Raw genomic sequence first — 25,663 nt, forward strand, 5'->3', positions numbered from 1 at the left:
GGCAAAAGTCCTAGGGGGTGGTAGCCCTAGGTGGGAAATCTTGGTGTCGCGAACCAGGTGGAAGACTGGACGGGTCGAGGAGTGGGCGTCCAGCAGAAAGTTCGGAAGCATCGAGTGCTGAGCAAAAGTCCAGTCGATCTGGAGGATCACATTGGCAACAGGTAACTCTCCCGAGAGGAGTAGGTGAGGACGCGCTCCCTGCAAAGGGAACAGTAGGCGTCGGGTCGACCTAGGGTTTATGGTCGGAAATCCGAAGTTAGACCCGGACAGTCCGGAGACTGTCAATATTTTATTTACTATGACTATTATGTGCTAACTTTGTTTTGCAGGGTATGTGTTTGAGACTAACACATTTTGCAGGAAGAAAAGAGCAAGTCACACCTCTGATGAACAGTGTTTGAGGCGCCTCCATGGAGCTTGGAGGCGCCTCGGGTGCAAGGATGAAGCTGGCTGCGAAGTGGAGCTGGAGGCGCCTTCATGGAGATTGGAGGCGCCTTGAACCGCTACTTGGAGGCGCCTTGGAGTGGCGTTGGAGGCGCTTTCAGATGGATAACGGGCAGCAAGCAGAGGCTTATTACAGAGTTAATTTCGGGATTAAATTTCGGGTTGGAGGCGTCTTGGAGCTTGATGGAGGCGCCTTGAACACCCTATATAAGAGGGTCTCGACCAGCAGTTAGAGATATCACATTCTAAGCTATTCCTCTGCTACAAATTGCTAATGAGATGATCCCGAAGTGCTGCAACAACATCCTGACAACCCGGAACTTTAGTTTTCAGTATTCTGTTGTCGGTATAAAGGTTCTTTACTGCTTTTACATTGTACTTAGTTTGTAATAACATTTTTCGAGCTTATAGTTGTTGCCCACCGGAAGCGATCAACGATCGCGGGCCTTGGAGTAGGAGTCGCCACATGCTCCGAACCAAGTAACCAACTTGTGTTAGCGTTTGCTCTTTTCTTTTCCACTGCGTTTATCTACTCGATACATTTTAAATCGAACGAAAATAGCCACGAGCGCTAGTCACCCCCATTTAGCGCTTCTCGATCTAACAGAAATGCCATTTGGAACGGAGAGAGAGAGGGGAGTGGGAGGGGCGGTGTGAAATGGGGGGAGCAACTCTCTTACATGGATTAGATTAGTAAGTTTAATTCGATTAATTAGATTAAATAAATTGAATTAATTAGATTAGTTAGCTTAATTTGGATAATTAAATTAATTAGATTAATTACATATGAGTTAAATTAGATTAGTTAGACTAGTTAGATTATTTAGATTAATTAAAATAGTTAGATTAACTAGGTTAGTTTAGTTAATTAGATTATATTAATTAAATTAAATTAAATTAACCTCTTAATACCATAATTGCATTAATCCCCTTAACACCATAATATCCTAAACCGCCATGCTTGAAGCCCAACGTATGTGAACTTTTATCAATTCTTCCTTATTACATTTTAACACATTTTAGAAGTCAAAATAAACAATTGATAGCATATTTGAACTATTTATAATCTTAGAAATCCACAAGAATTGAAATAGATGCAATCAGAGCTCTCTAGATTTATCAGTGGATTTTGACCGAAATCTACTGATATATTTAGAGAGCTCTAATTATATCCATTTCAGTTTCTGTATATTTATGATGTTGCAAGGAGTTCAAATATGTTATTCATTATTCAGTTTAACTTTCTAAATGTGTTAAAATGTAATAAGAAAAAATCGACAAAAATCTCTACATTAAGCATGATATGAATTATATCAACCCAACATAGACATGATATGTAATAGAGTATATAGGGTATAGAGTATAGATTTATTGTTCAATTTAACTAATCTAATTAATTCAATTTAACTAATCTAAGTCAACTAATAAATAATTTAATTCAACTAATATAATAATTACATTAATTAAGTAGAATTAATTAGATTTGTTAGTTTAATTTAGTTAATTGATTAGTTAGGTTAATTCGGTTAATTAGATTGGTTAAAATAATATGTTTAATTAGAATAGTTAGATTAATTAGGTTAATTTGGTTAATTAGATTAGTTATGTTAAGTTTGTTAATTAAATTAGTTATATTACATTAATTAGGTCAGTTAAGGTAATTAGATGGATTATATTAGTTAGTTTAATTTGATTAATTAGATTAAATAAATTGAATTAATTAAATTAATTAACTTAATTTGGATAATTAGATTAATTATATTAAATTAATGAATTAAATTACATTAGTTAGATTATTTAGATTAATTAAATTGAATTAATTAAAATAGTTAGATTAATTAGGTTAGTTTTGTTAATGGGATTAATTAGATCAGTTAGATTATTTTATTATATTAATTAGATTAAATTAATCCCTTAATACCATAATTCTATTAATCCCCTTAATACTATAATATCCTAAATAGTCATCCGTAAGACTTATATGAATTATATTAGACCCATATTATATTAGGTTCAATGTGGACGTTTTTTTTATTGAAATTATTGATAGAGTTAGAGAGTTCTAATTACACCTATTTCAATTTCTATGAATTTTTAAAATTATAAAAAATTTAAATATATTATTCATTACTTATTTCAACTTCTCAAAAAATATTAAAATGTAATAAAAAAAAGTTAAAAAAAATCTCTATACTGATCATATTAAATCACGTATGAGGTTTTTTTTATCGATTTATCGTTAAAAAAAAGAAAGTAAAAAAAAAAAAGGTCAAATTTGGAGGAGAATAAAACTGAAAATACTCTTGATCCTTTTAATAAATATTAAAGTAGGGTGTACCTTTAGAAAAATTTAGAAATCCAAGTAAGCCGTTTTGGTAAATTGCCTTGAGCTTTATTTAGTTTAGCCCTAGTCGTTTCAATCCTTCTTCATCCCTTCAATCGCGAGAGCAATCAGATTATTTCCTTTTTGGTCTCTTCGATTGTCGACGGATTGGTGGCGCAAGGATCGGGTTTTTGTTCTCGGTGCTAATGCGCACCGAACCCTTGGTGGCGGAATCGGCTCAGTCCGGGAAGGACTCGTCTCGATTCATGAGCGCCGATCATGGCGTCGTCGTCATCGATATAAGTTCCGACGATGAGGAGGAGGAGCAGGGTCTTGGGCTTGGCGGGCGGCGGGATGAAGAAACAGATGAGGTGGTGGTCCTGGATGCGCTGCCGGCGCCTTCCGTGAAACGGCTGAAGCAGAGTGGGGAATTCGTGGGTGGTGGCCTGGTCGACGACGACGATGATTGCTTGGTGTTGGAGTCGGACCCGGACAAGCCGGTGTTGGTGGAGAGCGATCAAGGAAGGGGTGGAGATGACCTGCTCATTGTCGCCGAGAAGGGGCAGGTTAGTATTTGGTTGATCATGCTACTGCTATGTAAAAATCTCGTCTGTTTGCTTAATCCTAGTTATACTTATTTTAGTCTTCATCCTTTGATATCAGCATTTTGTTATGAAAAAGTTGTCATTTTTTTAGGATCTGCAACCTTCGATTAGGATCAGAACCTTTGCTTCCTTCGTGTTAGCTGTTCTGTGTAGTGGAGGAAGCGGAGTGAAGCAAAAAGAAATACTTTTTACTTCCACTACAACTCTCTTTCTGATGGAGACAAGTGGTAGTCTCTTCTAAAAGTTTATAAATGCAGAAATAAAGATTCCAAAGCCTAATTTTTAATTTGGCATACTTTGGAAAATGAAGAGTCTATTTGGGAAATGATGTGAGTATAACAATTTTAAGGTTTGAAAATCAAAGTTTGGAAGTGCCATAATTGGCTATCAAGTCCAATTATTTCAATGTTTTTCAATTTCAAGTGTTTAAAAGACTCTTTTTGAGTTCTTTATGCTTTCTATGTTAAAGAGTCCATCTATTAGTATTAATATGTGTTGTCATATTGCTATAATATGATATAGAAAGTGAGTTTTAGGAATTGTTCTAGATTGTGGTGATACAATCTCCCTAAGGTACTGTGATGTCTAGGATTCTTTAGATGCAATGCCAAAGTCTTTATAACCTTTCTACACCTCTCTACCACTAATTTCAGATTCCTACACCGCAAACCTTTTAACCATCAATCTCTATACTTGTGTGACATCTTATTTTTCAAACAATCTCTTCTTGTGCTTCATCCTTTCCATTAGTAACCATTGCCTTCAAACATTTCCTTTCTCTGATTTGAAGAGTCTTGTTTTACTAAGAAAGCTAGGAAGAGATGCTTCCTTTTGGGTCTTCTTCAAATGTTTTACATTTACTTCTCTTCCTTGACATTGTGCGTTGTGTTTATTTGGATAATTCTTTTCTCTTCTTATCCCTTGACTTATTACTTCATTTTGCCCCTACTTTCTCTTCTCCAAGTAAACACAATATACAAGAATTAATGACATATCATGCCATTTTGCAAGTGTTTCTTCTCTTTGTAACATTGATATTAGGTAAAGATCTTTTCTTGAATCCATTACCACTCTAGATATATAAGTGGGATAGCATGGGACAACCCATAGTTCATAGAATCGTAATCATAGTACTGATGGCTGAAAAAGTTAATGGAAAAATAGTAGTGTTTGATATGCCAAGATAGTCACCTCTACTTATTTTCATTTTTATAATTTTGAAATTTACACCCAAAAATTTGTGGTATTTAAAATTTGGTCTGCAATATCACCCCTTATTTAATATTGCCTCTTAAGCTAGTTTAAAGATATCATAGAAACTAATGCTCGAATGAGCTGTACCGAGCATGCCAAGTGCTTGTCTACGGGTGTTTGGGATGGTAGAAGAGGAAGAGAATGAGGAAAGAGATGGAAAAGTGGACGAATATATTACAGAAATTTTGTAGACGTGCTTAGGTTTCATTCCTACTTTCCTTGCTTTCTTTTGATTCACCTCATCTTGCCTTGCCTCAATCGTCTTCGATGTGAGTTGCGAAAGCTTCACCGACTCGCATCGCAAATGCACCATGGTTTCTTTTGGCTTTGACTCACCCCAATCATCTTTGATGTGAGTAACAGAAGCTTTGTTTCGCAACTTGCATTGCTTTGATCATGGATCGCTGACCACATTACTTTGCCTCAATGTCTTCGACATGATCCACATAAGCTTCATCAAATTGTGTCGCCTTGATGAGTCATGGAAACGTTTTGATGTAGAGGAGCTCTTGATTTGGAGCTTCTCGTGATGAACAATTCAGAGCTTCTCGTGGACGACACTGACAAAGGATGAGCATGTAGAAGGCTCAATGCTTCTTGTGACTACTGTAATCATTCATTTTCGAGTTTGCTCATGTACTAGAGGTTTTGGAGCTTCTTGCATGCCAGTTGGTGAGCAACATGAAAAATTTCACCTATGCCAATAGACACGACTTGAGATTTTAATGATTGTGAGTATTATCTAGATCTTGAAACAAGAGGCTTTTCTACATAGTATTCTTTAGGTTCCATATAAGGGCTGTCTCCCAATATTTTTGACATGGGTTTCAAGAAGCTGATTGATCTAGCTAACTAGGAATAACATATTAGGGTTAATGGGAAAATATCAGGGTTTGATACCCATGGTAATCTGTCCTACCTATACTTATATTGATTTTTGTGACTTCACAGTCTACATTCTAGAATATGTGGTAGAAAAGAAAATCTTTTTCTATCAAGGTTTCCTACAGTACATAGCACTATTCTCATATCATCGTCCCCAGCATATAGGTTCCTGTAAACCTTCTGCACCTGTTTAATACTGGTGAAAACTATTTTCTGTACTGATACAAACTGATTTGAATGCAAAACATCATTTGGAACTTTTACTAGTAAGGTTTGACATGTTTGCCACTAAGAAAAGTCAGCAAGAAGAGTCTAGTTGTTTGGTTACGATAGCTTATGATGAGATAGCAAAAAGGTTGGAGTTCAGGCATGTTCCCTATTCTGCTACCTATTTAATGGCATGAGTTTATTGTTGCAGTCGTAGGAAAAATAGGAAGTAAATGGATATAAGAATTGTGTTAAAGTGGTGCATGTGACTGCATATGCATTCCATATGCTTATCTAGTGCTTCACAGCATTGCTAATGTTAGATGCCACATGGATGGTTGTGGTAAAAAAATTATTGAATTCGACTAATTAAAGATTGAGTGCATGGCATGGCACATATGCCATTAAACATTCTTTGGTATTCAATTAACTTAGAAGAATCTAGTTAATTGCTTTTGATCCAACAGTAATTGTAAGTTGCATAAATTAACTTGGTCTGAAGAATATGTTGTTATGTTTTTTAATTCAAATATTAAAATCATTAAGGATTAAAAGTGATCATTTGTTTACAAAATACATGTTAAGTGTAAATGGAACTATTTGATGCTTTAGGCAAAAAGATCACACTTGTATTGAGCTTGTCATGAAATTCAGGTTGCAAAAGTGCTGACTACTTGTCATGACATGGGGGTGTCATTCCACCTAGCATGAGGTACCCCATTTGGTGTTAGTTTAATAAATGGTGATAAAAAGAACTATAACAACAATAAATAACTCAAGGTAAGTAGATGTTTTCTTTAGTTAGAAGAGTACAATAAGTACATACAATATTAAAATGCGGAATGAGCAAAAATGAAAAGTACAAGTAAAAAACCAAACTACATATCAACACGTTGAGGATCTCCAAGCGACTCTATATACTAGTTGAGACCAACTCAATCCTTGAAATCAGCCATTGTTAGCAAAACTTAAGGCTAGGCTAATGAAAAAAAAGGAAGCACAAATTGCTAAATGGGCAAAAAATGTATATGAATTTAATTTTAATTAAAAATTCAAGAAACTTTTTTTTTTGTTTATTCATCAGCAATTAATATTCCCAATCTTCTTTTTCTTCTTTTGACCATCTTTTATCATAGATTAATATACTTTTAATATCACCTTTTTAATCTTCACTAATAAATGCATTAAGAAGTGAATCATTAGAGACATATCCTCAAAGTGTAAATGATGTCATTGACAGATAGGCTAAAGTCTCACTGGTGATAATAATGATGTAGCACCATTGCGCAAATAAATACTGAATGCGCAGGATAACGAGCCAAACCTAACTAAGCTTTGTATTGTTACCTGATGATTATATAACATAGAAACTGCTAGGGTGTTAATTTTTTCTAACATCCTCACATTTGATTTAGAAGCACTTTATTCCTCTTGAAGTGAAGTTTTCAACAATGAAAATTACTATCTTGCTTTTTGTATGCTTTTTGATACTTTATCAGATGATATTGTCTAGGGAAAAATCTTATTAATTAGCCTAGCTAATCTCCTCTACCTATATTATTAATCAATATAAATGCTAGAATTATGTCATGTCATTAACAATATTTATACTTAGATCCCATGACACTTCTCTTTAAGCTGATTTAAATATATCATGGGAATCCAACTTATTTCAAACATATTCAATTCTATGACCCCCTGAGGTTGACAAGTTAGCTCGTTGTTCATTGGAGCTGACAAACAAGGTGAAATTTTATTGATTGCACTTTCTGAAAAACAGACTTTTATTTCCTATGTTCTCTTATAAAACCTCGATTAGAGACATGTTCATATAACTTAATTAGTCACAATAAAGCTTCATACTTTATGTAAGCATGCCCCAACTTTGGCCATTGTCGATTTTATAAACATAAGCTCACATTTTGCTTGGGTTGACCCTATACTTTGCCTTCGTACTTGATTTAGCTTTAATAGTCTGCTTTTTGTGCTTTTGGGAAATCATGTTACTTTCTAAAGAAGTCTGCAGTCTTATGTGGATCATTTATCTATAGGAGCCTACCTAATTAGCATCATTGTACCTCATCATCTAAAGATAACCTCACTCGTAAAACAATTAATTATTTCTCGGAACATTCTTGATATACTATAGAATAATTCATTTCTAACGATGATATAGAAAAACTAACGTATCATGTATAAGAAAACCCCTTAACTAATCATGTTTAATTGCAAAGGAGACATTAGGTCTTGTAATCGTAAGGTGCTTTACTTTCATTATCAGTCTTTTATACTACTGAGAACACATAGTTGCCTCCTTTGTCTTGGGACTAATTTAGCATTATAGTTAACAAAGACTAAGATTAGATAGTTAAAGAATTTAAGTACCATTTTCATCAGATCTACAGAGTTGTTGAAATCAGAATTGATAGGAAAAATTAAAAAGTGAGAAAGATATAATAAAATTAGTTTATATTTGAGAATACAATAGATGCTCTAAATTTTAATAAAAATGCCTATTAATATATGTCATTACTTAGTAATACTAGATTGTTAATATAGTTTTTAAATAAAATTATTATTATTATTATTTAACATTTTGATGGTTTAGGATTTAGTTTATCCCGAATTACATTTGCATTGGTGTTTAGATGAAGCAAGACAATTTTACGATAGTGGTTGATTGAGAGAGATTATTGCCTTTACTCTTGATCCACAATAACCATGCTCCAGCTATCGTGAGCAAGAGAAATATAGTGAGTCATCGAGTGGAATGACTGATAGCAAGGTTAAATAAGATCCTTGATCCCATGATGAATCTTGAGCTGTCATAATGCTAAGCTATTTAAGAGGTGATGAAGACTTTATCTCTTTCTGTGTTAAGTATTCTAAGAATCAAATTAAAAGTAAATAAAAAACAAGTTTTTTAAAGTCATTTCACTTGGACCAAATTTTAACTTGATTTCAATTATTTTCACCAAATTTCTGTTTTTTCAAATTTCAATTTAGTTAAATTAATTGTTTGCTGATTTCTTTGACTATCTAGTTTTTTTCCTCACTTATAAGATGGCAATTTATAGGGGGAAAAAAATTAATTTTGGCCATTGCCGATACAGATTCAAGTTAGGTGATCACTAGTATGTTGGATTTTCCTGATGACATTAGGATTAATCGGTTTGATCCTTAACATAGCCTCCTTAGGCATACTTCTATTACTTAGCAAGAAACCTTTATATTAAGTACTTGAGGTCACTTAAGTATGAAAATGTTAATGGAGTTTCTCCTTTAGTTGTGTTATTCCAATGGAATAATCACCTATGTTTAAAATCTTGAGCATGTCATAGTTTTATGATTTGACTGGAATGGTCGGTTTTGGTATTTTACTATTGTTAGAATGATTTCAAGACTTAATTCTAAATATAAATGTATGTGGATAAATATATTATCAACTAACTATATATGTGTTACTTAATACAACTAGATGATTTTACGCTTAATGCATTGTAATTGCGATTCCGTACTATCGTCCTGTGTTCCAAAATTCAGCCTAGGCGACCGCCTAGGCGTTAGGTGTTTGCGTCTCGAAAACCACCCAGGTGGCCGGCCTAGGTGGCCACCTAAGCCGCCCAGGCGCTTGATCTGTGCTGGCAGGGTTCGGTGCCCAGGCGCTACTAGGGTTTAGATGTCGCTTAAGTGAAAAAAAAACATGGACAAAAAAAACGTTGTTTCTCTTCTCCGTAGCAACGACGGCAACGACAACACTCACACGTCTCCTTCTCATCACTTCCACTGCAAGCCAAAGAGGAAAGAGCGATCGAGCTCCGACGGTGATTGTTCCTCCCATTTTTGCATCTCCTTCTCCACCTTTGTCGAAGAGATCGTCGGTGAGTGCATTTCATTGTTTTTTTTTCTTTTTTGAAATTTTTTTCATTGTTTCCCTTTCTCCACCTTTTTCTTTCGTAATATTTATTCACTGCCATTTAGTATTTTATATGATTTTGGGCAATGTGAAGCATCTTTCAATTAGTAAATCGTTTGATGGTCTAAATCTTACTAAACTGTTATTGTTAGTGATAGTTTTCTTGTTTCTTATAGTTGAGTAATGAACTATTGGGTCTATGTTTGTATTCATGTAACCGTGTAAAATTCTTACTGTTAGTATTTATCTTCTATTTGCTTGGAACAAAGGATCATGAATCTATGATCCCATTAGGATAAGCTAACCTCAACAGTTCAGATTGTGGGTGAACTGTCATAATGCTGTTTTTTCTTTTACAATCATAATGCTGTTTTTAGCCCCCTGAACCAGTCTACGATATGATTTTTCTTGTCTAAATCATTTCTATTTGGGATGGCAGGTCCAATTTATCTTGTTTAAGTCATTTCTGTTTGGGATGACAAGCAATCCATCTTTAGCAACATCCGTCACTCAACCCGAATCTAGGAGTCTTAGGAGAAAGTCAAATGATATTGGATGAGAGTTTGAGATGTTGGTTGATTCTAAGAACCTCGATAAAATTAAATGCAAGTTGTGTGGAAAAATGATGTCGGGGGAGCGTATAGGATTAATGAGCACATAGGAAATATTCCTGGAAATGTATCTGGCTACCAAAAAGCATTTCAAGAAAATAAAAATAAGTGCAAACAGATATTTAGAAGGGCGGAATAGAAAGAAGAATAAAATAATGGAAGAACAAAATTATAGAGCAGAGGTAACTATTTCTCCAAACAAAGAAATTCTTAAAATTGAAGGGATAGATAGAATTAAAAAACCTCATGCACTTGGCCCCATGGATAGATATGCATTAGTAATTACTCTAGAAAATGTAGGTTCAAGTGGTGAGTAAAGTGCTTCATCAAAAAAAATATAAATGAGGCTCTTTTCAAAGAGAGAACTCAACAAGTTCAACAACATTGGGAGATGGGTTTATGAAAATGCAATCCCATTGATAATGATAGTTTCAAGCAACTAATGGAGGCAGTGGGTCAATTTGGACTAGGATTCAAGTCTCCAACTCAATATCAACTTAGGGAGCCACTAGTGAAAGCCGAAGTTGAAAGAACAAAGCAACCATTGAAGAAATATGAAGAAGAATGGGTGCTCGATCATGATCGATGTATGTAGTAATAGAAAAAGAAGCATTTTAAATTTATATGTTAATTGCAAGATGGGTACTACATTTTTAGAGTCTAAGGAGTCTTCAGACGAGGCACATACAACTGAATATATTTTTGAGTATGTTGAAAAGTGTGTTGAACAAGTAGGAGCTCAAAATATTGTTCGTGTAACAGACAATGCCACCAACAATATGACTGCAACTAAATTGATGAGAGAAAAATGACCTGGGATCTTTTGGAGTTTATGTTCAACTCATACGGTTAATCTCATGCTTGAAAGTATTGACAAACTTCCACGATATAAACGGTTATTGAGCAACTCAAGTATTTTACCATTTTCATTTATGCTCATCATAAGACTTTGTCCTTGATGAGAAGTTTCACGAAGAAGAGAGACATAGTTCGGCTAGGAGTTACCAGGTTTGCATCAAATTTCTTCACATTGCAAAGTTTGATTTATAAAAATATAATTTAAGGGCCATGTTTACAAGTGATTTGTATGAGACATGTAAATGGTCAAAAACAAACAAAAGAAAATTGACTTACTCTACTGTGATGAGTGTGAGTTTTTGGAATGGTGTGACATTTTATTTGAAAATATTTGCTCTTGTAGTGGGAGTTCTTCGATTAGTAGATGGAGATAGAAAGCCATCCATGGGGTTTCTACATGGGGAGCTTCTTCAAGCTAAAGAAGATATCAAGGTGGCCTTGAACAACGTGGAATCAAATTATCAGCCTATCAGAGTGATTATTGAGTCAAAATGAAGGATAGACTTGATACATCATTGCATACCACTGCTTTTTTATTGAATTCCTATTTTTACTATAAAGATAGTTTTATTGCTCTTTATGAGGAGGTTGCGACGAGGATTTTTGAATGCATGGAAGTTTTGCATGCAAATGAGTTTGATCTACAATATACAATTATTGACAAGGAGCTTGCAAAATATAGAGAGAAGGCTGGGTTATTTGGAAAAGCATTGACAGCAAAAGCATGTGAAAAAAAAGGATGATACATTTGATCCATGTGTATGGTGGAGTACATATGGTGCTCACACTCCAGCCTTGCTAAGAGTAGCATTGAGGATACTTTCATTAACTACAAGTTCATCTGAGTGTGAAAGAAATTGGAGTGCATTTGAAGGGGTAAGCTTTTAACTTTAAGTCTTTAATTAAAGTAAAAATGTAAAATATTAATTTATAAAGTTTATATTCATGTTACTAACTATAATATTTACTCTTTTTTTTAGATTCATACAAAGAAAAGAAATAGGTTGGATGTGAACAGGTTGAACAATCTAGTATTTGTCTAATTTAATGCTAGATTGTTGAAAAAATAAAAAAGAGAAAAAGAATGAAATGTCAATGTCCTTCTTGCAAAAGATGCTTTTAATGCAAAAGGTTGGATTGTAGATGATGGTGAAGATGATAAAATTGAACTAGGTTACGGGCTCACTTGGCAAATGGTTATGAAGCAAGTGGAGCAGATGAAAATCTACAATTCTGAAGAAGTTATAGAGTGAGAGAACTTCATGAAGATGATTTTGCATCCAAAAAAGAAGAGAAGGATCACTATGATGATGTTGAGTTTGTGTCCGATGAAAAACAAGTTATTGAAAATTATGGTATGGAGAATAAGTAAAATAAATATGAGTCTATGAGATATTAATATATTATTAATTGTGTAATTTTGAACTCATTTTGTTAAGACATGACTTATGTTATTCAAGAATTATATTTTGCTTAGTGGTTCACAATGATGTAATATTGTGAAATGCATTTATGAATTTTGCACTTACTATTTCACAATGATGTTTGCTTATGAACTGCATTTGTGAATTTAACACTTACGGTTTATTTTTTCTTTCACTTAATATGACAATGATGAAATGCATTCTAGTTGATCCATGCCCTTCACTGAATTTAGCACTTACTGTTTTAGCACTTACTGAAATGCATTCTGCTTGTGAACTGCATTTGTTTATTTAATCTCATATTCTCATGCCATTCATAAATCCATTGCCATTCAAGGGATACTGAGGAATTTAAATGAATATGAACTGTTTGTAAACTGCTTGTGAATTTAAATGAATGTGAACTGCTTGTGAATTTAAATGAATGTGAACTGCTTGAGAACTGTTTGTGAATTTAAATGAATGTGAATTGAGAACTTGTTGTAAATTTAAATGAATGATTTATTTAAATTCCATTCTAGTTGATCTTGGCAAAAGTTGTTTTAGCCCTTACTGTTTATTTAATTCATGTCATTCACTAATTTAGCACTTACTTTTGTAATCTCATCTCAGGAGATAGTTTAAGACATAGTTAGATCTATATTGCAGTAATAACCTTGACAACATTCAGATTTGCATATGTCCACATAAATCAAGGGATACCGAGGAATCCATCTAGCGACGCCTAGTCCCCGCCTAGGCGGCTGTTGCCCGACTAGCGCCTAGCAAATTTTAGAACCTTGCTATCGTCCTTTACTCACCTTCTCATCTTTGCTCACCTTCCTTTGCGACTCTACCTCCCTTGATCGGGAATGTTTACTTGTTCATAGCTCCATCTGTCTTTTTCCTCTTAGCTTCCCCTCACCTTGATTTCTTAATCAAATTATCTAGACAAACTATTCGTGCTGTTATTGTTCCATGTCGCGGTGTGAGAGCGGAACAATAAGTATCAACCATGTTGCCCGACACAGTTCGATACTATAAACTATGATCATCATTAATGAAGGTGAGGTCCATATAAACAATAAGAAGGATATGTCTTGACTGAAAAATGCATTCAAATATTGAGAAATTATTATGCTCCTTAATCATACTATAATGAAGAATAACAGTGTTAAGCTTTTCAAATCATGTTTCAAAGATTGTTTCAGCGTGTATAATGATTATTTGAACCTGCACAGTTGGTTACTCTACTTCTAAGTAATAAAGTCTGGAAGTTGCCCCACGCAAACCTCACCAAGATCACCACGAAAGGGTTAATCAACAAATAGATTATAGTGCACCAAAGATGGTTTTGAAATGTATTCTCAGAAAATAATTTAAGACAGTCATTAATGTTGGGTTGCAAGATTACAAACATAGTCCCACATTGAAAACACATAGGAAAGATCATGGGTTTATAAAAAAAGATATCTTCATTGGTATGAGACTTTTTGGGTAGAGTCAAGAGCAAATCCATAAGGGTTTAGGTCCAAAGTGGACAATATCATATTATTGTGGAGATATCTATATTTCTTTTGGTCATAACAATTGGTATCTAACCAAGGTCGCTAACCGCCGAAAGAAGCACGAGCCAGAGTTATGATCCAAAATCGAACCATGTGGGTGAAACCTTGAGCGAATTAGGGGAGGCCCTTTGTAGGTCAGTGCCCCAATGCTTGAGGGGAGTCCCTGAGCAGGTCAAGAGTGACCGAATGTTCGAGGGGAGGCTCTGAGCAGGTCAAGAGTGACCTGATGCTTGAGGGGGACTCTGTGGTCCTTTGTTTGGGGGGATTGTTGGGTTGCAAGGTTGCAAACATAGTCCCACATTGAAAACACATGGGAAAAATTATGGGTTTATAAGAAAAAAAATCTTCATTGGCATGAGACCTTTTGGGTAGAGGTCAAGAGCAAAATCATAAGGGCTTAGGCTCAAAGTGGACCTTATCATACTATTGTAGAGATATCTATATTTCTTTTGGTCATAACAATTAAAAATATCTTTAATCAATTGCATTTGGAATCTAAGTCAATCATGATATTAGCATGGTGAATCTCAGGATCATAATATAAATGTAAGCTGATTTTTCATGGTTAAATTTTCTAGGTTGAAGTTATACATGTTCAAGTTTTCATTATTTTTTTTTTATATATTGGAAGATTGGGCTATGACTCGAACACACGAATATAAAATAAGAGTCATAGAGATGAGAATGTTAAGATGGATGTGCGAATATACGAGAATGGATAGGATAAGAAATGTGAACACTAGAGGAAAAATTGGGATTGCATTTATTAAGAAAAAACTCTGGGAGATACGTTTTAGATATAAATGCTTTAATGAAATTATGATAAATATGTATATTAAATGAGGAAGACTACATGAAACTTGATTGGTAATGATAAAATAAGATAAAATTTATTTAAATATAGATAATATAATAAAAGATTAAGTCCAATGCCGTAGTAAGATGCATATAGCCAGGCTTGGTTCTTGTTGTTGTATTGGAAGGTGCAGCTCTCACCGTTCCCTATCAATTGTTAACCTCAAAAAAGTGGCATGCTGTTTGGTAATTTTCATATTTCATTACCATTAATCCATGTATTTTATAATTGTCACAATTTTCCATTAAAGTGGCATACATTTTGATGATCGCATGTTTCATTCTCGTTGATCCTTTTTTTTTTTTGGTTTTTTTTTTTTTGAGTCCGTTTACATATTTGCAGTTGGCTTGCCGAGACTATCCACATCCGCGCCATCTTTGTGCCAATTTTCCATTTATCTCATCATTACATGAGAAGTACTGCAAATTGGTAAGTACTTTTTCTGCTGAAGTTTGGTTCTTTGTTTCTTTTTCTTTTTTGTTACTTAAGCTTTCTCCTATATAGACGATGCTGACAATACCTCTGTTGAAATTCAGTGCCATTGTTACGTGTGTGACTCTCCGGCCCCTTGCAATTACTGGGCCAATGGTGACTTAACTACGGATCATTGCAATTCTACTGATAAAGAACCAAGCTGGAGGGCATTGAGGCAGTCTTTCAAACTGAGAAAAATTGTGGCTACACATTCACAGATGTACAAAGATAATTCTTCTTCTGGATTCCCAACTTTCAGAGGGCGAGCACCAGCGATACACCACTCCAATTCAAATCCTATTTTGGCTTCCATCTCTCAATCAAATTTGCTGCAACCATGCTCCACGACTCCAATTACAAAAACAAACTTGATTGATTGTAGACTTCCCGCAACTCTGTCCTGTCATAACCAGAGATACAACCACTACACACCTAAAGGACAACCTTTACGGAGAGAGACAGGATTGACGTATGCTCGTAAAAGATCTAGAAGGGACGGGGCACTGGAAGCTCATTTTACTACCTTGGATAGTCCATACAGCGCTAGCATCACTGCTTCTGCTAATAATCATAATCCCAACACTGTGCCAATAACATTACAGAGCCCTCGGTGGTCTGAAGTGGGACAGTGGGCATCTCAAACTCCGTCGATAACATCATCAGGTGACTCAACATCGATAATGCAAGCAGCTGTAGCATCACAATTTGTACCATCCCTGATCACAGCTGCTGATGTTAACTTGAAAACTTGGCAAGACATAGTGGCTCATGCAACATCTGAATCGGGGATTCCAGAATTCCGCTTGAGCCAGATATAGAATGACATGCTCAACAACCTCGACAGATACCATCTCAATGAGCACCTTATGTCATTTTCTGAAACAAATGGCGGTACGAGGTTCCCGTTTTCCTTCAGGAAATAACCTTCATCAATAAGATTATACCTGCACATGATCAGATCACATGATGGCAAGGAAGATCTCTCAACATTCAACTTCCAGGACGTCTAATTTGGCCATATCGAAGGAACTCAGTTTAGGTATGGATGGAATTTTATCTTCCGTATGCCATAGAATGCTATAAAAGAGCCTCTAGATGAGTCAGTTGCTGCAGCAACTCTTGAATGTAATACCAATCTCTACGATAAAGTAAGGTTCTGTCCTAGTTTGCTTTCGTATTTAATGTATATTTCCGGTAGCAATTGATTCTTCTTCAGAAATACTTCGTTTAATAGATGGGATAACGATATTATCATTTTAAAAATTTGTTGATGCTCGTCTTCTAGAAGGGAAAGGAAGCTTTTTCGTCATCTCATCGGTGACTTGGTGTGGTGGGATCATCGGCATGATGGTATCGATCATATCTTTTAAACTTTGCTGATATATTCTTTCCGATTATTGAGACATCTCTTGAGGTCAACTTATTTTTAATGAGGTAAGTTGAAGTGTTGGATCTTTTTTTATGAGACGATATTGCATCATCGCTTAGGTAGGTGCTTACAGCTATAGAGAATGAGTAAATGTGCAATTTCTCGTTAAGTAAATGAGTAATCTTGAACTTGGTTCAAGTTTAGAGTTTAAGCTTGACTTAATTTAGTTTAGCTCGTTCACACCCCTACTATGCCAGAGGGGCATATGAGTGAGAGATACTTGCGTGTAAGCTGTTGAACAAGCTCAATAGCTGGATAAGCAAATGAAGAATCTTGAACTCGGTTCGGCATTAGGATTTGGACTCGTTCGGTTCGATTTAAGTCAGGAGAATTCTACGTCCACTGGTTTTTGTAGGAGCGGTTCAACCCGCGTAGTCGAGTACTTGAGCGATAGGGCGGTGGCAGGCTTTGGTTCTTCGTCGTGGTAGACGTAGGCGAAGCCGCCGTGGCGAGTGAGGTCCATGCCGGCCATCTCTTCATCGGCGGAGATGCGGAGGAGGCCGAGCTTGTGCATGGCGTAGAAGAGAGGCCCCATGGTGGCGCTGACCCACCCGGCGATGACGAGGATCTCCACGAGATGGGCGGCCAGGAGGCGGCCGCCGCCTCCCATGAGGAGTCCGTAGGGCCGCACGGCTCGCCCCGGGTACACCTCGTTCACGTACCTCTCCGTCGCGAACAGCGCCGTGAAGATGATTCCCCAAGCGCCGCAGCCGCCGTGGAGCTGTGCGGCCTCAAGGGGGTCGTCGAACTGGAGCGCCGCCGCGAGGTGGTTGAGGCCGATGAGCACCCAGGCGGAGACGAAGCCGCAGATGATGGCGGCCCAAGGCTCGACCACCGAGCATCCGGCGGTGATGGCCGCGAAGCCGCCGAGGAGCCCGTTGCAGACGTCGGCCACCTTCCAGTGGCCCGTCTGCAGGCGCTTACCGAAGAGGGTCGTGAGCGCGGCGGTGCAGCCAGCGAGGGTGGTGGTGACGGCGGTGCGTCCGACGGCGGACCACTGGCCTTGACTGGAGCCACTGGGGCCGTAGGCCTTCAAGATGACGGCGAATGATCCGGGGTTGAAACCGTACCAACCGAACCAGAGGAGGAAAGTGCCAAGCACCACCAGGGTGGCGGAGTGGCCGCGGAGGGCCACCGAGCGGCCGGCGTGGTCGAAGCGTCCGACGCGGGGGCCCTCGATGAGGGCCCCCCACAGCCCTCCGACGCCCCCCACCAAGTGGACCACTCCCGACCCTGCGAAGTCGATCACTCCCGAATCAAACAGCAGCGATTCCCCGGCGTTCCTCCCAGCCGCCGCCCACCCGTCGGCCGACCAAAACCTGATCAATTTCACATCGACGCCCACAATCATTCCCGAAATCGACTTCATCGGAAAATTATATCACTCAACAACCAAATCATTAGAACAGAGTATGCCCAGGGCTACACGTACGGGCTACGGTGCAACTTCCGTCGGCCGGGCTGGTGACTTCCAGATTAATCGGTTTGTAGAGTGATACCAGGATTAATAAAGAAAAAAGAACAGAGTTATGGCTTACCAGTGAGATACGATTGGGTAGACGAATCCGGTGAGGAAGGAGGAGTAGATGAGGTAGGCGGCAAACTGTGTGCGCTCGGCGATGGACCCGGAGGTGATGCCGGCGACGGCAATGGCGAAGGACCACTGGAAGAGGAAGTTGGAGTAGTCGAAGCTCGGGTCAGGCACGCCCTTGAGGGCGAAAAATCGGGTGCCGATGAAACCGTTGGAGGGTTTGCCGAAGGCGAAGGCGAAGCCGAAGAGGTAGTAGAAAAGTCCGCCGGCGGCCGCGTCGAGCACGTTGGTGAGCATGATGTTCATGGTGTTCTTGGCGCGCACGGAGCCGGCGCAGAGCATGGCGAAGCCGAGTTGCATGGCGAAAACGAGGTAGGTGGAGAATAGGAGGTAGGTGGTGTCGATGGCGTGGCCGGCGTCGGAGAGCTGGTTGCAGATGTAGTCGGCTGCGGCTGAGCCGTTCATGCCGCCTCCAAGGAGCGGCGCCAGATCCGACGACGAGCACGACATCGCCGTCCGCCCTTTCTCTCCCTTCCGGCGGCCGCGCTTCTTGTGCATTGCCACGTGGGGAAGTGCCGTTCCTTTTATAGGAAAAATCTAGGCCTGGTCCCTATAATCTTTTATTTTACTATGTTACCCTTATTATTTTTTTTTTTGGTTAACGGCTCAAAATATCTAAGCGCTCTTATTATTATTATTATTATTATTATTTATTAAAAACTATTTTTAATAATATTAAAAATTATTACTTAATTATATTTTTATTAGAAAACTATTATAGACGTGCAAGATAGATGAATATTCCAGAAATAGATCTCTAAAGTAGGTATAAATTGTATTTTAAATTTACTCGAGAAGGTTATCTACCAACACTATTAAACTAAGTGAAATTATCAAAATTTTTAAAAATAAATTCAATTTGAAAATCACTTTAAAATTATTATAATAGATCAATTTTAATAAATTAAAATAATATTTTAGTTAAGTTGATAAAAAAATATTTTGATATAATAATTTTAACTAATTGAAATAATTTATAAATAAGAATATTTTTAATTAAAAAAATATAATATTAAAAGATATTCTTTTGATAAATAATAATAATAATAATAATAATAATAATAATAAAAAATACCCATTTGATTAATTTTTTTGTTAAAGATCTATCTCGCGATAGATATTTGTAGGTGTGGTGATTATTATTAATAACAAATTCTAGATATTATTTTTAGAAATGGTATGACTATATATATATATATATATAAAAGGTGGAAATATCAAAATATTTCCAATTTTAATAAAACGTTTTAGGGCTCTCCTTATTATCGATTTTTAATGAAAAGTATTTTTTTATATAAGATATTAAAATATTACTTTATTATCTTTTTTATTTTAAAAATATTTTATTAGAATACTATTATACACATACAACACCTAAAACGTGTTAAAAATAAATTAATTCAATTTAATCAACACATAAAGCATTACTATATTAAAAATTATTTATTAATTTTAAAACGGTTATAACAGATCAATTCTAATCATGATTTTAGTAAATTTTAATATAATAATATTTTATGTATAGTAATTTTAACTAAGTGAAGGGTAGAGATTAAATTTTAACAGACACATGTCTCGGGAAAAAAAAACTTTTTTCATCGTGTAGTTATATAGTTATTGGGTAGAGATTAAATTTTAACAAACACATGTCTCGGGGAAAAAAAAGCTTTCGTCATCTGGCTATATAGTTATTGGCTATAAACTGATTTTATGCTTTAACTCTTTTTACATAAATAACGAATTATAAAAAATGTATAGAATGAATATAATTATCTTTTGATTATAATGTTAGTTAAGTGGATAATTTAATGGTATATAGAATAAGGATATTTCTAAATAAAAATATGGTATTTTAAAAGATATTTATTTTTATAATAATAAGAAGAAGACACCCATTTGATATATTATTTAAAAATAAAGTAAAAGAAATAAAAGATCTATCTCGCGATAGATTGTTGTAGTTGAGGTCTTTATTATTATTAACAAATTCTCGATATTTTTTTAGAAATAGCTATCACCGTCAAAATAAATATATATATCTTAAGTTGATTTTTTTTTTAAAAAAATAGGTTTGACTGACAGTTGGCTTGACTCACAGTTGCCTTTGACTCGTAGGTGCACATGATAAAATACTTTACTATTATTATTTTCATTATTTTTGTAAAGGAAATATTTTACTATTACTATGTTTATTATCATTATTAATATTATAATTCAATGCCAAAGATTGTTTTTTATTAATGAATAATAAATAGTCCGAGTGAATGATTTATATTTTAGTAATACACGTCTTAGACATAACTGAGAGCACGTCTTAGGATAGGTACGTCTTAATTTGTTTCAGTGACCGTTCGATTTTCGGATTTATTTTTTATAAATGATTATGAAATTAATCAGGTAGAATACTCAAGAATAAACTTGTCTACTCTGGCTGAGTGACCACCCCAACTCATATCGGGTGGTCATGTTCCAGAGTGAGACCTATCCACATGTTAATTCATGTGGTAAAAAGATGATTCGTTCGCTTCAATATTTTCGTCAATCCGTCCTACGTCCTTAGGTAATACGGAGAAGGTAAATCACGAGTGACTACTAGCCATTAGTGCAAATGGCCAAGATATGGGGGAGGTTATGTTCGGTCACGTCGAATTTCGACCTCAAGACCTCATGTGGCAACATCCCATGTCTTAACCATCGCACCGCCCCGAGGGGACTATCCATATGTTAATTCATGACCTATATAACGATCGAATACGTGACATCATAATGGAAGGACGCTAAACTGTCGTGGGGATCCATAACTAACAATTAGGTTTAGATTCCATGGTGATAAACAATGTGATCCCAATAAGTAAATACAGGGGTGTAGTCAAAATTTCAATTTAGATGGAGCTAACTATCGATAAGACATAATCTCTATTTGCTGACCTAGACTTATGTCGCTCATTGTCTGGCAAGGCAGTGGCCTCCTCACGTGTAGCCGCTAGCGAAGCGGTTGCTCATCACCTGGTGAGGCAGTACCTCGTGTGCGGTTGCTTTGCGGGTGATCACAAGCTAATTGGTTGCTGGTCACCTGGCGAGGTAGCGTCCGATTCACGAGCGATTATCGCTCGTTGCCTCGTCGACCACCACTCGAGTGGCTGATGCTCGTTGGCTCTTATTGATGGAATTTTATTTTGTTGAATAAGAAATAAAAAATTTAGATTAACTTTGAATAATGAATTCCTCGTTTGCTACGGAGAGTAAAGAAGATCGTGCTGCGAGTAAGTTTACGATAAAAACATAAAAAAAATAAGTTAGAATTAATATGTTTATTAACTTATAAATATATTTATAATGAATTTTGTAAAATTTATCATTCTAATTTGATATTTTAAAACATTATTTTTGAATTTGATATTTTAAAATTTGTAGCGTATGGAATGACCAATTAATGAATTTATATGAGACTGATACATAAAAAATTAAAATTATTAATGATATTTTTTAGAAAGGAGATGGGGCTGGAGCCCACCCTAGTCCAAGGGTGGCTCCGCCCCTGAGTAAATAAGGAGGTACACGAACCTTTCTGAGATCATTTTCTTTTGTCGTTCTTTAAACATTCTCTTCCAAAAGTACTCTTAGTGTTTTGAATTAGTGCTTTAGGCATCCAAGGGACTTTGTCAGACATCTTTAGTGCCCTTTGACTCAGAGTCCGTCCTTATTGTTTAAAGACCCTAGGTAAAACTATAAATTATATCCCATTTTCTTCTTTCGAGTTCCGTTTCTTAAAAAAAAAAAGAAGCTTTTACATCATCTATCATAAAATATATACAAAATTAAATATTACATCATACTTCACTAAATGAATCAAAATTTAATATTACAAAAGAAATATATAATAAATGTTAGATATACTGATGTCCACACCTTACATTAAACCCTTCATCTTTAACCTTTTACCTTAAGGTATCCCCAACACCAACAGTAAATTCTTTAAGAAGCAAATCTTCCTCTCCAAAACAAATCTAATATCCTACATCCTCCAAGCACCTAAACGTGTTCTCTAAGTTCTAGCGAATAGAAAGCTCAAATCATATTAATTTCTAATCAATATCCCTCGCAAAGCCTAATTTACTGGTGTGCAAAATTAGAAAATAAGATTTATTTATGGCCTTAAATCACACATGGGTTTATTAGGCCTAAGAACACAATTAATAGGCACATTAGAATTGTTGCGCTAGGCAGTTAACAACAGGTCAAATAGCACATTGATTTATTTTTCATTAACATGATAAGTTGTTTATCATTGTTTTAGTATATCTATACATGAATCTTATTCTCTTCTAAACCTCTATACAAGGTACTATTATAATACCTTAATTTCGTCTCAATACGATGAATTAAGAAATAAAGAGAGTTTGTGAGCTTAGACAAGTGAACTAAAGTTAACTTGTGTACAAAAATTTTTGGTTAATAGTTGAGTTTAAAAATTATTTTCTCATCTGAATCGAGTGTGTCAATTGGTACCAAGAGAGGTGAAATATTAAACAGGTTCATAAAATTTAGATGAGTGGCTTGAGCTTAAGCATTCGAGTCTATGGTTGCACCTGAAAATAGTTACGTGATTTTGTAATAATTATATTAGAAATATATCAAAACATCTTTAATCACTTTAATTATATTAATTAAAAAGTTATGATTTTTTTTTAAAATTTAATCAATTCAACTTATTTAACTATATAATTAATTAGTGGTTAAATTAATACTTATAAAATGATAGGAGTTAGACACTTTATTTGTTATGTATTAATATTTGAATTAATCTTCAACCTTTCATCGGAGCCTGGGTTATGACATTTCTTCCCATTTACTCAAGGGAAAAGAAAACAAAGATGATGTATGAAGTAGGAATTAAGTGGGTCAACTACTCTAACCCTATGATGAAATAAAAAAAAACTCTACTTATGAGATCATTAGGAAGTAGTGCAGAACAAATTGATATTAAACTTTGCAATGTTATTAAAAACAAAGCAGTCTACAAACAAATGTCTATGAGAACCTATGAAAAGACATCTGTCATTAGAAATGACAATTAGAGATCTTTGTTCCAATATTTTTTTGACTATGAACATATTTTCTTAGAATCTAAAGTTTAACATCTTAAATCAGCTAAGACAAGTTAGTGGCAAATCTTAAAAAAAAAAGGTGATGAAGTTGACTTGTAAGGCTCTGCAGTGATTGTTCAAGCTCCTAGCAAGCCATTACTACCTCCATTGCACGAACACGGACATGGTGCATTGCTGCTATAGTTGTTCGTTGAAGGAACGGAGTAGCAAGACATATTGTGCATAAGAAAAATATAAAAAGCCTAGTATAACTACAGAATATTCTTGTTTTCATTCTAGCTAACTCTTTTGCATGTCTTTTTCAGTAAGGCAAACAACGTAGAGCAAAATTTGAAGAAAAGAATTAGTCACATCTATCTAACATTCGTAGATATTTAAGCCAATTTGTGCAGAAACAAAATATAATTAACAAGAAAATGAAAAGCATGAGCATTTACCGGCAAGGGAGGTTCATCGCGGCGAGGAAAATTAATAGGGGAAGAGAGAGCCAGAAAGTGCTCATCTCGTCGATGCAGGGCACCTTTGAGAAAGGGTTCATAGTTGTCGTGGTTAGGGAGGGAAGCTGGTGAGGGAGGGCTTTGGGTCTTCGGGGAGGAAATGAGAATATATATATATATATATATATATATATATATATATCAAAATTTTAAAATGGGCCTTTGGTATTTTTGGACACTAGGCAGGGGCCCTGGTAGCTCTGGCCCAGGGCCGACTCTACTTGGACTTGTATTGATCTTGATCACAGAATTTGTTTGATCCCATAGCTATTACACTACATTGCTTGAGTTGTGTGGAGGAACAAATCTGAGAATTAGAGTTGGGCAGTATGTGTGACTTACATAGATAAATAAAAAAATTGAATTTCATATTAATGTTGGTGATATGGGATGTAACGAACGGACCCAGGATATGATGTGAAGGTCAAAGTTAAGGTGACATGACGGTTAAAGTCAAAGGAAGGAAGCATTCCTCAACCAGCTTTATTATTTGCCCAACAGTCATGCTCGCAGCATCAACCCAGCCGAATTACAAGTTGTTCGGGATAGGGCCGCCTGTCCCTTAGGCCGGTTGGACATAGGGGGTTGGATGCTTTACTCTTGAATGGTGAAGCTAGTGTTAAATTAACTAAATAAGAGAGAAGAGATAATAAATTAAACTTCTTAATTAATTTATCTATACAGATATACAATATATAGAGAGAGACATTACTTACTTGGTCAATTGACGAAGTAATAAAAGAAAACTAGTTAATTGATTTATTCTAATAATTATTATATCCTAATCTTGATTTGGTTTGTTGAATAATTCTCTTTTACCCCCAACAAATTTAATGAAAGATCTCTAACGTTGAGTTTGCTTGCTAGCTTATTGAAATGTTGTTTGGATAATGACTTAGTAAAAATATCAGCAATTTGATCCTATGTAAAAATACAAGAAATCGATAATTGTTAAGTAGTCACACGCTCTTGAACAAAATGAAAATCAATTTTCACATGTTTTGTACAAGCATGAAAGATTAGATTTGCTATGAGATATATTGCTCCAATATTATCACACCAAATTTTTAGTGCAATATTTGATGCAAGATGAAGTTCAGATAGAAGTGATTGAAGCCAAATAATTTTAGATGTCGTATTTGCTATAGCTTTCTATTTTGCTTTAGTGCTTGAATGAAATACTGTAGGTTGCTTTTTTGAATTCCATGAGATAAGGTTTCGTCCAAGAAATATTGCATATCCACTAGCAGAGCATCTATTTTCAGGAGATACAGTGATTGAATTCCATGAGATAAGGTTTCTCTCGAGATTTTAAATTCTAGACTCTCAAGCCTCCGGCCAGGTTATAAGCGAGCATGCTCTTGCACCTTCAAATTCCAGACTCCCGAGCCTCCTGTCGGGATATAAGATTTCGCGCCTTCTAGTTTTAGACTCCCAAGCCACCGATCGGGTTATAAGTGAACATGCTCTTGTGCCTTCAAGTTCCAGACACCTGAGCCTCCGGTCGGTTATAAGCGAGCATACTCTCGCACCTTCAAATTCCAAACTCCCGAGCCTCCAACTGGGTTATAAGCGAGCATGCTCTCACACTTTCAAATTCTAGACTCTCAAGCCTCCAACTAGATTATAAGCGA

At 35.8% G+C, this 25,663-nt stretch overlaps 2 protein-coding genes across 2 annotated transcripts; one reads left to right on the forward strand and one right to left on the reverse strand.

The window, feature by feature from the left end:
* The first annotated feature begins 2,824 nt into the window (after positions 1 to 2,824).
* LOC122021683 lies at positions 2,825 to 16,691 on the forward strand. The gene is made up of 3 exons (XM_042579831.1): positions 2,825 to 3,333; positions 15,273 to 15,359; positions 15,467 to 16,691. The coding sequence occupies exons 1-3, from the start codon at positions 2,974 to 2,976 to the stop codon at positions 16,220 to 16,222; spliced, it is 1,203 nt and encodes a 400-aa protein (XP_042435765.1). The 5' UTR covers positions 2,825 to 2,973; the 3' UTR covers positions 16,223 to 16,691.
* A 253-nt stretch (positions 16,692 to 16,944) lies between these two features.
* On the reverse strand, positions 16,945 to 18,914 carry LOC122021682 (ammonium transporter 1 member 1-like). The gene is made up of 2 exons (XM_042579829.1): positions 18,372 to 18,914; positions 16,945 to 18,152 (listed from the first exon to the last, which is right to left on the reverse strand). The coding sequence occupies exons 1-2, from the start codon at positions 18,872 to 18,874 to the stop codon at positions 17,156 to 17,158; spliced, it is 1,500 nt and encodes a 499-aa protein (XP_042435763.1). The 5' UTR covers positions 18,875 to 18,914; the 3' UTR covers positions 16,945 to 17,155.
* Between the last annotated feature and the right edge of the window lie 6,749 nt (positions 18,915 to 25,663).

This window comes from Zingiber officinale, chromosome 9A (genome assembly GCF_018446385.1).
Source record: "Zingiber officinale cultivar Zhangliang chromosome 9A, Zo_v1.1, whole genome shotgun sequence".
In the NCBI taxonomy this organism is placed as follows: Eukaryota; Viridiplantae; Streptophyta; class Magnoliopsida; order Zingiberales; family Zingiberaceae; genus Zingiber; species Zingiber officinale.